At 46.3% G+C, this 14286-nt stretch overlaps 2 protein-coding genes across 5 annotated transcripts in view; one reads left to right on the top strand and one right to left on the bottom strand.

Annotated features, from left to right (window-relative positions):
* KIAA1671 (KIAA1671 ortholog) overlaps nt 1–2663 on the bottom strand; it is a 143930-nt gene extending 141267 nt beyond the window's left edge. For 2 of the 4 annotated variants that reach the window (XM_065568870.1, XM_065568873.1), the window contains exon 1: nt 2508–2663. The gene's annotated coding sequence lies outside the window, so the exon portion shown is untranslated. Of the gene's footprint in view, nt 1–1023; nt 1299–2507 lie in introns of those variants that run through there. The other 2 variants (XM_065568872.1, XM_042852376.2) reach the window with 2 other exon arrangements.
* A 3565-nt stretch (nt 2664–6228) lies between these two features.
* Nucleotides 6229–11700, top strand: LHFPL7 (LHFPL tetraspan subfamily member 7). The gene is given in 3 exon segments (XM_065568577.1): nt 6229–6238; nt 9516–9729; nt 9992–11700. Coding segments are annotated over 3 exon segments (606 nt in total). The 3' UTR covers nt 10374–11700.
* Nucleotides 11701–14286: the final 2586 nt, after the last annotated feature.

The raw sequence follows: 14286 nt of genomic DNA, 5'->3' as shown, positions 1-14286 counted from the left end.
TGCAGGGAAAAAAGTGGATTCACAGACTTGGACTTCCATTTTAACAGATATGTTTAATTTGCAGCTTTAGGACACCCAGATACTGATTCTCCTCCCAGTGAAATCAATTGCAGGCCTTCCACTGACTTCATGGCAGTGGGATTAGACCCCATGTGATCTTTTTAACCAGATTACTTATGCTCAAGTACAACATAAACCTAACTATACAATGTCCTTGTAGTCACATATGAATTACTACATGTTTTTCCAATTCTGGTATAAAATAAATGTTAGATGCACCAAATAATGACAAAATATAAATCTTTTCTCTCCATCCAGATCCTTTACCATTTCAATTTAGCATTGCTAAAATTGCAAATACATGGACCAATTTAGCCAAAAACAAGCTATTTGCATCCACAATGCACTGGAATCATGAAGCCTTGCACTTGTTTCCAGTTACACCAAATTTACAAATAAACTTAAAGAGAAAGAGAATAAACAAGGACATTAAAAATGTAGTCCAACCAAGTCTAATAATCTCAAGTGCTATACAACAAATTATGGATGTCAGTCTCTTAATTATCCCATGAGGCTTTAATAAGATTTAAATACTGTGGAATGACACAGGTAGTAGAGAAGGAAGTTATAGCATTAACATTTTCCTTAGGCATTATTCTTTTTATTTTTAGCAAGGAAACAAAACAAAACCAGTGTTAGAACAATTTAAACCAAGATACCCAGCTGATATTCAGATTAGGCAATTATTTGCCCTGCTGACAGATAACTAATGAGGGGAAAGGAAATAGGAAGAGTGAGGGGAAGAAGGGGGAGTAGGAGTCTTATCTGCAGCTACCACTATAGATTGTTACACTTTTCCGAACAGCTTTAGTGTTTAATCCCATTAAAAGGGATGCATTATTCCCACAGAAATGGAGACCATAACAACCACCACCAAAACAACAACAAAACAAGGGAAGAAAAATATCTGGAAGCAGCCAGTTTATAAATTTTTATGCAAATACTTTATGCATGAGAAGTTACCAGTGTATCAGTTTAACAAATCACGGCATGTCAGAGAGAGGCACACAAAGCTCCTCAGGATTTCTACAGAAGCTGTACGGCTTCGAAGCGATTTACAAGCACCAGCTGAGCAGAGCTCAGACCCACAGGGAAGTTGTCCGCCAACTTTGGGAACAAGTCCCGGACCAACATTTTCAAACTCGGGGACCTGAAGTCGAGCACCTAAATCCAGAGCTAGCAGCCCGACTTTCAGGCGTGCTGAGGACCCACCGCTCCCCAATCCAAGCCCCCTGGCCTGAGCGAGGGGACTCGGAAGGGACGCACAGGGGCCCAGGGCACGTGGAGCAGGGCTTGGCCAGGCAGTTCGAGAGAGGCGAGGGAGGGTAAACAATGAGGGGAGGGTAAACAATGAGGGCAGGGTGCCCCTGGGCGGGGGGGAGGGGCTCAGAAAGATGGGGGCAGGGCAGGTGCCCCTGGGGGACGAGAGATCTGGGGGACAGGGTGCTCCGGGAACGGGCCTGGGGCAGGGTGCCCCCAGGGAGTGGGGCAGCAGTGAGGCGGGGGACAGGGTGCCCCTGGGAGGAGAGGTTTGGGAGCAGGGTGCCCCCGGGGAGGGGGGCAGTGGAGAGTGGGGCAGGGTACCCCTGGGAGGAGAGGTTTGGGAACAGGGTGCCCCCAGGGAGGGGGGCAGTGATGTGGGGGGCAGGGTGCCCCAGGGAAGGGAGGTCAGTGAGGCGGGGGGCAGGGTACCCCCGGCGAGGAGAGGTTTGGGGGGCAGGGTGCCCCGGGGAGGAGAGGTCAGTGAGGCGGGGGGCAGGGTACCCCTGGGGAGGAGAGGTTTGGGGGCAGGGGGCCCCCAGGGAAGGGAGGTCAGTGAGGTGGGGGGCAGGGTACCCCTGGGGAGGGGAGGTTTGGGGGGCAGGGAGCCCCCAGGGAAGGGAGGTCAGTGAGGCGGGGGGCAGGGTGCCCCTGGGGAGGAGAGGTTTGGGGGCAGGGGGCCCCCAGGGAAGGGAGGTCAGTGAGGCGGGGGGCAGGGTACCCCTGGGGAGGAGAGGTTTGGGGGCAGGGGGCCCCCAGGGAAGGGAGGTCAGTGAGGTGGGGGGCAGGGTACCCCTGGGGAGGGGAGGTTTGGGGGCAGGGGGCCCCCAGGGAAGGGAGGTCAGTGAGGCGGGGGGCAGGGTGCCCCTGGGGAGGGGGGCAGTGAGGCGAGGGGCAGGGTGCCCCCAGGGAAGGAAGGTCAGTGAGGCGGGGGGCAGGGTGCCCCTGGGGAGGGGGGCAGTGACGCGGGGGGCAGGGTGCCCCCGGGGAAGGAAGGTCAGTGAGGCGGGGGGCAGGGTACCCCTGGGGAGGGGGGCCTGGGTGCCCTGTGGGGGGCGGGGTCCCGCGGGGGTCCAGTCCATGGCGCCCTCGAGGGGCGGGAGCTCAGACAGCTGGGCCCCTCCCCCCAGAGCGAGTCTCAGCGGGTCCAAGCCCCGAAGGGCCCCCCCCCCCCGCGGAGCCCCCACCTGCGTCCTGGGCGTGCGGGCTCCTCTGCCCCAGCGCGGCGCCTCCTCCCGCGGCCGCCGGGCGCACAGCGCAGCCTAACCTGCTGCCGGAGCCGACCGCTCGCTCGCGCACCACGAGAGCCCGCCCCGCCCGGCCGGGCCCCGCGCGCAGCCCAACCTGCTGCCTGCCCCACGGGAGGAACCGAGGGACGCGCCTCTGTTACCATGGTGACCGCGAGCTCGGCGAGGCGGCCCCCCAGCGGCGGGCGGGGCAGCGCTCCTCCACCTGCAGCGCGGCGAGTGCGCGGTAGGGAGCTCGCGTCCGTTCTCCTGGGGCTCGCTAAGCGGGGTGCCGCCTGGCTCACGGGGCGTGCTACAGGGCTGGGCCCTGGTGGTGAGGCCAGAGGGGCGCCAAGTGGTTTCCACCCTATGCAGGTGGTTCGCAGCCCCCCCACTGCGCACGTTGTGACTGTGACAGGGCCCTGGGGGGGGGCCCTCGGCTGAGGTGCCCGCTCTGGAGTCGGGGTGTTTGCTGGGAGTGGTGGTTTTGGGTGTCTGGCTTCAGTTGGACACGGTGCTCAGGGCGCGCTCGGGGCTGTACGAACCCAAAGCCAGGGCCTGGAGAGCCCAGCCCGGATGGCTTTCTCCGCTGGAAGCCAGCTGACTTTGTTCCATGCTGGGTACAAGGTTTTGCAGCCTCAGCCCTGACAGGTGAATATTTCACACAGTGACACCTTTTATTTATGAGGGACCTTTCGGCAACCTTCGCTGCAGCTCTTGCGATAAGGTGGTACAAATGATAGCACCGAGGCCTTTCCAACGTAACTCAAAAGGCAGAGACGACTGGCAGGGGAAGCTGTATAAATTAAACCCAGCCCAGGCCCTCTAATTCCCAAATCAGAATGCACACATGGGGATTCAGACCAGAATAACTCAGATACCCGCCAGGAGTGTCCATGAGAATCTCTCCTGCCCCTCTGCCACTTTTAATTACACGCAATGATGGAGCTGTGGAAATATGACACTTTGCCATTAAGGAAGGTGTGGTGCTCTATAAAAAGTGAGTCCAAAGTAGCAATGAGGCAGAGTGACACTCACAGGGTCATGAGTCACTACTGTAAACAGAAAATGTCTGCATTGAGATGTGGAGATAAAGGGAGAGTCCAACCTTCAGTATCTAGAGGCATGCTCTTGAAAGGCCAGATGAGAGATGTTAGTCTTTTGTGTCTCAGCAAGACAGCACTGTACCCACACTGTTAGAGTACCCACATAAAGCAAAGACACTGAGGCAAATTCATCCCTCGTTCGCTCCTGTGAGATGCCTTTGATGTCAACAAAAGGCACATCATAGTAAGAATAGAATTTGGGCCTGTCACTAAACTGCTCTGCTGTCGCAATGTTTCAGAACATTGAGGACAACATATTCACCACACGTGTTATTTAGCTCTCTATATTCCATTGTTGTATTCAAAGGAAAATGGCAGCAGCAGAGATGCTCTGGTGTTTTGGTGGAAAGGTGCAGATTCCAAGTCCTGGCAAGACCCTGAAGTGTTATGCAAGATTCACTCTGAGTAATCACAGATTAAATCCTAGCAGGGAAGGCTGCTGTTATGGTTAAAGCACTTGTCTCAGCCTCAGGAGATCACGTTTTACTTCCCATCTCTGCCATGTGTGCCTCAGTTCCCTATTTGTAACATAGGGATAATACTACTTTCTGTCTTGACTCCTCAGATTATAGACTCTTTCAGGAAGTGTTGTCTTTTACTCTATGGATGTACAGCACCTACTACAGTGGGGTCCTGATCACAGTTGGAGTGGTGTAGTTAATAACTAAATCATCACATTATTGTTCAGGTGTCTGCCTCAATGGCATCTTCTTCCATAGAGCCACCTACACTCAGCAACAGAGCCAGTCATCAGAGACCTAGCCAAGCAAGGTATCCGAGCCTACAGTCTTTCCAAGACCCCATGATTGCAGTGGGTGCCACTCAGAGCTATTTCACGGAAAGGCAAATATTCTATTCTGTAGAAGCTGCTGAGACTCACTTCTGGCTGCCTGCTGGGATTCCCACCATCTGAGGGGAAAATCCCAGCTGTAGCTTTTAGAAGTTTTGAAAATGAAAATGCCCAAAGAGATGACACTTTTAAAGCTTCAACTACAGCCATAGGAACTCGCTTCTCAGATGCTTCAAGTTCCAGCAGGCTGCTGGCACCAACTCCATACATAATGCCACTGGTGTACATAGCACTGTAGGATAGGTGAAATAGCACAAGCAGGACTCTATGCTGAAGTGTTTACAGTCTAAAGGCAAGGGCCCAAATCCTATCCCCTCCCCTAGCCCTTGTCGCTTGGTGGGGACCTGACCACAGGGGGGAACCTATGTAGTTCCAGGGGCATTGAGGAAGGAGGATGCTGAGATCCTGTCCAGAGGATCTGAGTACTTTGTACATGGATGAGCAAAGTTGGAGCCAGTTCACAGAGGTTTTGGAGCCAGGCTGGAGTGCCACCAGCATTCACCTATCTTCCATGGGTGGAGTAGAGTCACTCATGTAGAGCAAAGTTCCACTGTCATTGTGTGGCATATGGAAAAGGATTCCTTCCCCTCATGGTACCCCAGTTCCTTACATAAATCCCTCCTCCTCGGGAAGGAGTATTTGATTCATAGGGATTAACTGAAATCCCTGGATAATGTTAAATATTGAGTCCCATCCTGTGTACATAAATTAAAGCTGTAATTCCATACCAGAGTGGCGACAGCAATAGCAAGCGGATACTGCAACACGCAATGGACACAGACATTTGAACTTTGCACCCTTGGTTTATGATTTCACCAGAAATCTCAATGCAATTAAACGCAAGTTCTATACAACTCAGGAGAACGTTACCCCTTATACAAATAATAGAACTAATTAATCTGTGCATTTCTGGTTTTTAAAAATAATACAGAATTTACCATCAAAATAAAGAACACGTCTTAGCAGTTTAGGAAGAACAGGAGGACTTGTGGCACCTTAGAGACTAACAAACTGTACAGTCTGTCTGTACTGGGCTAGCTTGATTATCACTTCAAAAGTTTTTTTTCTCTTAATTAATTGGCCTCTCAGAGGTGGTAAGACAACTCCCACCTGTTTATGCTCTCTGTATGTGTGTATATATATCTCCTCAATATATGTTCCATTCTATATGCATCCGAAGAAGTGGGCTGTAGTCCACGAAAGCTTATGCTCTAATAAATTTGTTAGTCTCTAAGGTGCCACAAGTCCTCCTGTTCTTCTTTTTGCGGATACAGACTAACACGGCTGCTACTCTGAAATAAATTATGAGTGTTTTCAGGTTGTTGGGTTTTTTATCAACTTTGTCAGACTTTACAGCCTGAAAAGAGATCACACAAAATGAAGTTGTAAAATGAATAACATGAACTGTGATGGAGTATCAAACACTATTTCAACTAGGATCTGTTCCTCCAGTCTTGTTTCTCTCATATAGTGTATCAGTGCCCTGCAGTGGAGAAACAGGTTAACTGCAGATGCCATAGATCCAAGTACTGCCCTGCCAGTGACTGGGCCAAATACAGATCTGAGTTACACTAGATTCAAACACCAGATTGGACCATTGTGATCATCTGATTTGCCCTCCCATATAACACAGGCCAGAGAACTTTCCCAAAATAATTCCTAGAACAGATCTTTTAGAAAAACATCCAATCTTGGTTTAAAAGTTACCAGTGATGGAGAATCCACCATGACCCTGGGTAAATTGTTCCAATGGTTAATACCCTCAATATACATGATTCAGTGTCTGGCAGTTGAAGTTTGACAAATTCAGACTGGGAATAAGGTGTAAAATGTTGTCTGCTAGATTGAAGCACTCATTATCAAGTATTTGTTCCCCGTGTAAGGACATATAAACTGTAATCAAGTCACCCCCTAACCTCTTTGTTAAGATTAAAAAATAAGGTTGCTGGATATCACTATAAGGCAGGTTTTCTAATCCTTTAATCATTCTTGTGACTCTTCTCGGACCCCACTCCAATTTATCAATATACATCTTGAATTGTGGACACCAGAACTGGACACAGAATTCCACCAGTGGTCACACCAGTGCCAAATACAAAGATAAAATAACTGCTCTGCTGCTACTTGTCATTCCCGTTTATGCGTCCAAGGGTCGCGTTAGCTCTTTTGCCTACTGCATCACACTAGAAGCTCGTGTTCAGCTGATTATCCACCAAGACCCTCAAGTCTTTTTTCAGAGTCACTACTTCCCAGATAGAGTCCTCCATCCTGTAAGCATGGCCTACATTCTTTGTTCCTAGATGTATACATGTACATTTAGCCACATTAGAACACATATTCTATCCTTGCCTCCAGTTTACAAGCAAGCCAGATTGTTCTGAATCCTGTCCTCCTAATTTACCACCCCTACCAATTTTTTGTCATCTGTGAACTGAATCAAGGATTTTATGTTTTCTTCCAGTGTCACTGATAAAAATGTTAAATAGCATAGAACTAAGAACTGATCCCTGTGGGACCCCACTGGAAACACCTGCTCAATGAGGATTCCCCATTTACAGTTACATTTTGAGACCTATCCGTTAACAAGCCTTTAATCCAGTTAATGCATGCCATGCTAATTTTGTATCATCCTTGTTTTCTAATCAAAATGTTGTGCCATACCAAGTCAAACACCATAGAGGTGTCTATTACAATCGATACTATTATCTTTATCAAGCAAACTTGTAGTCTCATCAAAAATAGATATCAAGTTAGTTTGACATAGTCTATTTTCCATAAACCCATGTTGATTTGCATTAATTATATTACTCTCCATAATTCTTTATTAATCAAGTCCTGTATCAGCCTCTCCATTATCTTTCCTGGGACTGATATCAGACTGACAAAACTATAATTACCCTGATCATCTGTTTACTCTTTTTAAATATTAGCACAGCATCAGCTGTCTTCCAGTCTTCTGGAACATCCCCAGTATTCCAAGAATTATTGAAAATCAGTATTAATGGTTCAGTGAGCTTTTCAGCCAGCTGTTTTAAAGCTTTTGGATGCAAGTTATTTGGACCTGCTGATTTTAAAATATCTAACTTTAGTAGTTGCTGTTTAACATCCTCCTGAGATACCAGCTGAGTGGAAAGAGTGTTATCATATGACATGACTACATCATCCATTTTTTCCCAAATATAGAGTAGAAATACGTATTGAACACTTTGGCCTTTTCTGCATTATTATTGATGATTCCACATTTCCATCTAGTAATGGACCAATACCATTATTAGAAACAAATGGAATCTAACAAACCTTAAAAACTCCTTGTCCTCAACGCTGCTGCCAACAGATTTCTCCTTGTATCCCTTAGTTTCTATTATCAATTTTCTACAATTCCTAGCTTCTGATTTAATTAATTACTATCAATTTCCCATTTCTTCCATTTGTATTAGTCTATTTTCACTTAGGGCTTATCTACACTAGGGTTTTGGATTGCTAGGTATCTCACTGTAAAAAAAACAAAACAAAACCCCACCTTTTTTGCAGTGACGGCATAGCAAGGGCCATAACTATACCCTACACATAGACAAGCTCTGAGTCACTGGTGCTATGCCATCTGTGCCTGGCCATTACAGCAAACATGCCCCAACAGTAAACACAGTAAGGACTAATTAACTAGAAGGTTTCTTTTAATTAAGCCACTTTTAGCAATAATGCAGCGGAAAAGCATGGCGCTTTTGACTTATGAGGTTCTAACCTCTATACGTTTTTTTAAATTTTTTAGAAATTTTGGTTTAAAATGTAGAATTCAGGCCAAGAGGGAATTTACTCCTCTCCCAGTATAAGTTTTGACATTTAAAAACATGCTCCCATCCCACCAAAAGCAAATGTAATTGGTGGCACTAACTACCCTTACCTGGTGACAATGGACATGGTTCTCCATTTGCTTCTCCCAGTTGCACTCTAGCATGTGCATCATCAGAAAGAATTGGAAAGGCCACACTAAAAATCTGGAAATACAGATTTCTATAGATTCTGCATAGATTAAAAAGCTACGGGCCCTCAAGTTTACAAGGACAAATGCAGGCAGCTGGTGATTTACTCCATTTTCAGCTTCAGTCTGACATCCCCTGCGTGATTCAGAAACAAGCCCAGGTCATTTGGGGTCTTTACCCACTGCTCTCGGTTCTCAAAAGCTCCTGATAAGCAGATGTGCACCATATACAGAACTCTAGAGAATATCCCTGCTGTTTCCTGGAAGGTACATGGTTCACAAGATACGCAAACAGACAAGCACAACCCGTGTCTGTAGATTCCTCCCTGATGTGACTTGTTTGACTCACCTCCTGGGGCTCAAACCAGAGGGATATTTGACCCTTTTGTTCTTTTTACTGTTAAAGAACCAGCATTATTAACAAGTAATTAGCACTTATACAATAGTACTTTATAATGTTCAAAGTACTGAATGTTAATAAATTAACCCAATTTATGTCGCAAGCCGCATTTTCAAGTGAACCTTTAGTGTTGTGTCTGTTTTAACTACAGATACAAATTTGCAGATGCAATTAACTGCTGGCACTATAAGGCCTGAGAGGTCACATCCATCAAGCAGGGGTGGGAGTGGCCAAGAAAACAAAGACCAAGAACCCAATGCCTGACTGTATTTCCCTGAAATCTAGTTCATGTGCAGTTGGTCCCTTTGCTTGGCATTTTAAAAATATCCAAAGGCACTTGTCCAGCTTGCAAAATAAAGGGCTCCAAAATTCCAGCATCAAACCTGGAGCCAGAAGCCAGTGAGCGCTCTAAATCCACTACGGGCCGTTCCACTGATTCCTCTCTTGTAACTGTAGTGTTCAGTATTAAAATATACCTGCCAATAGCAGAGACCCACTTCTCTTTAGTCTGACACATTCGTCAGAGGTATGGGGACTCCTTAAATAGCTGGAGGCTCAATTTTAACACCAAAAGGGGTAGTGGGCCTATCTAACTATTGCCTAGCAGAGGTGATCATGTCATTCCAGTGAGGAGTCTGGCAATCAACCCTATATTCTAATGTTCTAGGACCACCAAGCTTTTTCTTGAACAAAGAGACCCATATTTGGTTTCAGATTGCAGCTGTATTGCTTTTTGGAGGTTGGATGCTGCTAGCATTTGGAACAGTTCTTACCTTGTCTTGGATTTTTATATCCTAGGGACTTTGCCAGAGGAGGGTTATCTGCAAAACATCTGCAAACAGCTGCAGGTATTTACCTTTCAGGAGATGGAGCTGTTCCTTCGGGTCATTACAATTCTAGCCTCATTCATATTGTCTGTCACTCATGCTCCTGAAAGCTCCAGTGACACCCACAGGTTAGTGGTGGTGTCCAGCAAACTGAGCCAACGTGGCAGCGATAATGATAATGAGAGTTCATGGATACATCTGCCTGTGTGAAATCCATGCTCACCTCTCTTCAAGTCTTCTGTAGCCAAGTCTCCCCTCATCACCCCTCCAAAAAATGAACAAACTACTTTCTGAAGCAGGATCTTCACCCAGTGGTTTCCAACTGCCTGTTATCTGATGTTGGAAGCTCTGTCATTTTTTGCACTGGTATAATTGCAGGCTTGCTTGTTTTTTACCCCCCGCCAGTGATTGGCACAATCTTGGGACTGCTGATTTTTCCATGTAGTTTGGATTCTGCATTCGCTAATGAAATTGGTGGTTCCTCCTCCACGTACAATGCTGGGAAATATAAGCTTGGCTGGGACTACATGGTGGCTATCCTGGATGTCATACTACCATGTTAACTGCCAGTCATCAGCAGATACAATTTAAATGAGGCCAAGTCCAAGATCTTTTTCTCTACTGCTACAGAAAGTATAATTCTAGTCAGAGAAGATGAACAATAAAATCCTTCAGTAAAACTAGTGTTTTATGATTGACTGCTCCATGGTTTTGTACAGATAAACAAAACCAAGGCATAGCCTTTTCTTATCCAACATGCACCAGGCCGCCAGGAACCCCCACCTTAATGCTAGCAGAATGGTGGGCCAAATCCTCAGCTGGTGTAAATCTGCATAATTCCATTGAAGTCAATGAGCTACACAGCCAGTAGCTGAGAGCCTGACCCATCGTTCCCATCGCAGCTGGTAAACTTTGTCTCCTCTTCACCCAAAGCAGCTTTGTTTCATTCCCTACAATGAGCAGTTTCCATTGTCTGTGCTGAAAAGGAAGGAATGGGCAAGAGGAAGCTCAGGGGTGACAGCACTGGGAGTCCTGGCAGGCAGACCCATAGCACAGCAGTAGCAGAGAACAGCATCTGGCTGAGGCTTGATTGACGAGCACTGGCAGACAGCATCTGTCCAGTCCCAGATAATGAGAGGGTTAGACAGCCAGGGCACCACTGGAGACCAGAAAGGGGCAGGGAATGGAGAGAAAAAGGCAGAACTGTAGCCAGGTACAGGCTAGGCCGTGGTGAAAAGGGGAGCAGATGGATCTGGCAGTGAAAAGAGGGGAGCCCTACTGGGGGTGGGATGGGAAGAGAGATGTCCCTGGCAGGAGAGGGAGTTAAAGAAAATGCAATGGGACCTTGAAAGCGGAGGGGAGAGGCAGGAAGTTCTGGAGAGATCAAACAGGTGCAGATCTCCTCTGACAGAGACCTTCAGCAATAGCATCAAGAGGGTTCTTGCTTTTTGTCTCTGTGATTCCAGTTCACAAGCAAGAGGGCTGGTTTTCACCCCCTATAACTCCTCCGCAAACTCACCCTGGGATCTAAGAGTCAAGCTGGTCCCATTCCATCTTGTGCATTATCACCAGTAGTAAAGGCAAATTGGGCCCAACACTGGTGCAGCTGATGTAGCAAAGGTGCAGTTGACTGCGTCGTAGTGAACAGTTCTGCTGAGGAGACACCACTGTGTTGCTGGGTACTCCAGCGCCATGAAGAGCTCTGGATTTGCATGAAACCGAAAATCTCAATCCTTGAGCTACTAAAGCCTACATATGGCACAGACATAAGATATTTAGATCTAGTCAGAATACTTCTCACCAATCCAAGAGGAAGCCACACCTCTGAGGCAATCCCATTTCACAACAGAGTATTACTGAGATACTGATAGGAAACTGGAGAAAACACTGCACAACATGATGCAGGATATCATTAGCAGTAATCATACTGCTATAAATATACACTGTGCTTTGCAAAAGAGTAAATGTATTCCCTGCTACAAAGAGTTGGAGCTAAAAGGGTTAAAGCAAGAAGTGCACTTTTAGAGAGTCCCAGACATTGCAATGATTTTTAGATACACATTGGAGACTTCCCTTGTCAACAGTTTAATCAGCCTAAACATGCCTCATTGAAGATTAAAACAGTTTGCACCACTGCTAATTGCAACTTGGATAACACAAGCATGTGTTAGTTTCTCTCACACAGCAACTGTACATGTTCTTTCCAGACTAGGAGCAAAATATGTTACAGGAACAACTGGGTAAATCTTCTGAGATTTTCACTTTTGGATTATATCTGTGGAATTATGGTATGGTATAAACAATGAGTTGTTTTGATGACTATTCATCTCTCCTGATGGTACAGTAATGAAAAACCCCTTTATAAATATCTAGATGCCCCCTTAAAAAACACACAATTAACAAGAGGCATCTCTGAAGATGTTACATTCCAGGATTCAGCAGCGAGCTCTATTTTGATTTGATGTCCTCTGACACTTTGAGGCGGTTTACAGGCAGAATGAATGTAATGCACGAATTGTGTGTTAGGGACACCTGTTGCTAGTACAATTTTAAAAGATACTCTGGGCTGCCGCTCTTTGTATTCAGCTTCTTTGGGTTCAGGGATCTGAGTTGGCAAGTAGTTGGATGTTCTGGTCAATAATGTTTGGATTATTTTGTTAGCTGGGAGATTTATCCTCCCAGGAAGGCCAGGTGGGAGGTCTGGAGTGGTATGCAAACTGAGTGACGCACCAGTCTGCCAACGCCACCAAGGCAGGAGATGAGGCAGTGAGTAAGAGCTGCTAGGCAAAGAGTGGGTGTTTACTTCTGTCAGGCTGTAACCCACCTTCAGAGCAGCGCTGCTGGTGCTAAGGTGGGGAGGGAGCTGCACACATGAGTGGGACAGCACCAGCAAGATGCATAAGGCATATGGGTTGCTCCTGTGAAGTGCTGAGTGCCCTCAACTCCTATTAAAGTCAAGGGGAGGTGTGGCCTGACTGTGCAAGATGCTGAATGCCCCAAGGTCAGAGGTGCTTGCAAAGACCAGGCCACAAATGGTGGCTGCCCACAGCAGGACAGAGAGCTTGGCAATACAGAAGCAGGATGAAATGCACAATGTTTTAAAGCTTGGAACATCACAATTTCGATTGGAAGCATTTTAGTAACATGCTTCCCTGCAGAGATTTCTGTACCTAGCTAGCTCTGCAGCTCTCACCATCTGTAACTCTGTTTAGATCTAGTTATATCTCTGCATTCGCATGGATCTGTAGCTCAGGTTCCAAGATTTGGAGAGAGACTAAGCCTGAACTGTAATTCCAAGATGCACCAGAGACACTGGTATTTAAACATCTGTCCCTTTCAGCATTATTTCATTTGTGTCTATTCTTATCTGAATGGTTATTTTCACATTTTCCAAACAAAACATTTCCATCCAATATTTTGAACTCAGTCCATAGTGTCACTCACATACTGCTGCTGATGTGACACATCAGACATGCCTAAGGGTTTTATAATTCTATCCTAATCCAGGTCATTCACTGTCAAGATGCAAAAGCAGGTGATATGATGTGGTAGTTGAATTCTGCTTCAGCATTAATCAGATGGTATCTTTATCTCCCTAAGCAAGTACATCATATAAGCCTCAGATGGATTGGCAATTGGATGCATCATTCATGCAGTGTTCCTGGACAACTAAGAGCTTAGAAAACCTTTCTCTTCATTCTCTCCTCTCCTGCCCTTCAACCTGAGCAACAACCCAAAGAGGACTAGACACAGCTGCACCAGTAGAGGAATCCTACTTCATCTTCCAAAAGGGTACAAAAGAGAGAGAGAAGAGCCTGGTGATATCCACCACCTTTCCTTGGCTAATATTTGTGTACAAAGGGCCAGATACAGAGTCCGTTGAAGTCAGTGGAAAGACTCCCACTGCCTTCAATGGTCTGTGACTCAGGTCCAAGTTGAGTGGGTTTCCACCTGCCAAAGCAGTCTTTGGGGGTTTATGAAGGACACAGGGTGAGAATGACAAATGTTTTGCATTTTTGCTAATCACTCCTGAGTCCCCACAAGAGTGATGATCTTCACTAGCAACATGTAATTGTCTCACCGTGTTCTAGGAGGATGCACTTCTAAGATGACTTCTTCTTTTCTATCCATGCTGCTGAAACAGCTTCTAAACCGGTGCCAAAGCTGAAAAGAAATTGCTGGAGAGAATTAGATTGTGCATGTGCCACACAAGAGATTCAATTATCCAAACCTCCATTTCCAACCAGCTGCCAACCTGTTTCCCTCTTCTACTGATTCCTGAACATCTCAGTATCTTCGGAGGGTTGATTAGGATTCAGCTGTATGTCGCTTTCCTGACAAGCTCAAAGAGTTTTTTGAAAGAAAGGAACTCAATTCAAGCATTGATCTTTGTAAGTGACAAGACCCACCATGTACATTTGACCCATGAAAAGCTTTCTTGTCAATGAGAGTTGTGACTACAGATTCAGGTTCTGATTCTCCACTTCTTTGATCCTGCATCATCATTGATACCTGTGAACAGTAAGTCTGCATCCTGTGTGTAAAACATTATTCCATTTGATAACATTTGCACAGGTT

This window comes from Chrysemys picta, chromosome 15, assembly GCF_011386835.1.
Source record: "Chrysemys picta bellii isolate R12L10 chromosome 15, ASM1138683v2, whole genome shotgun sequence".
NCBI classification, from domain to species: Eukaryota; Metazoa; Chordata; order Testudines; family Emydidae; genus Chrysemys; species Chrysemys picta.
This window is presented reverse-complemented; position numbering and strand designations above follow the sequence as displayed.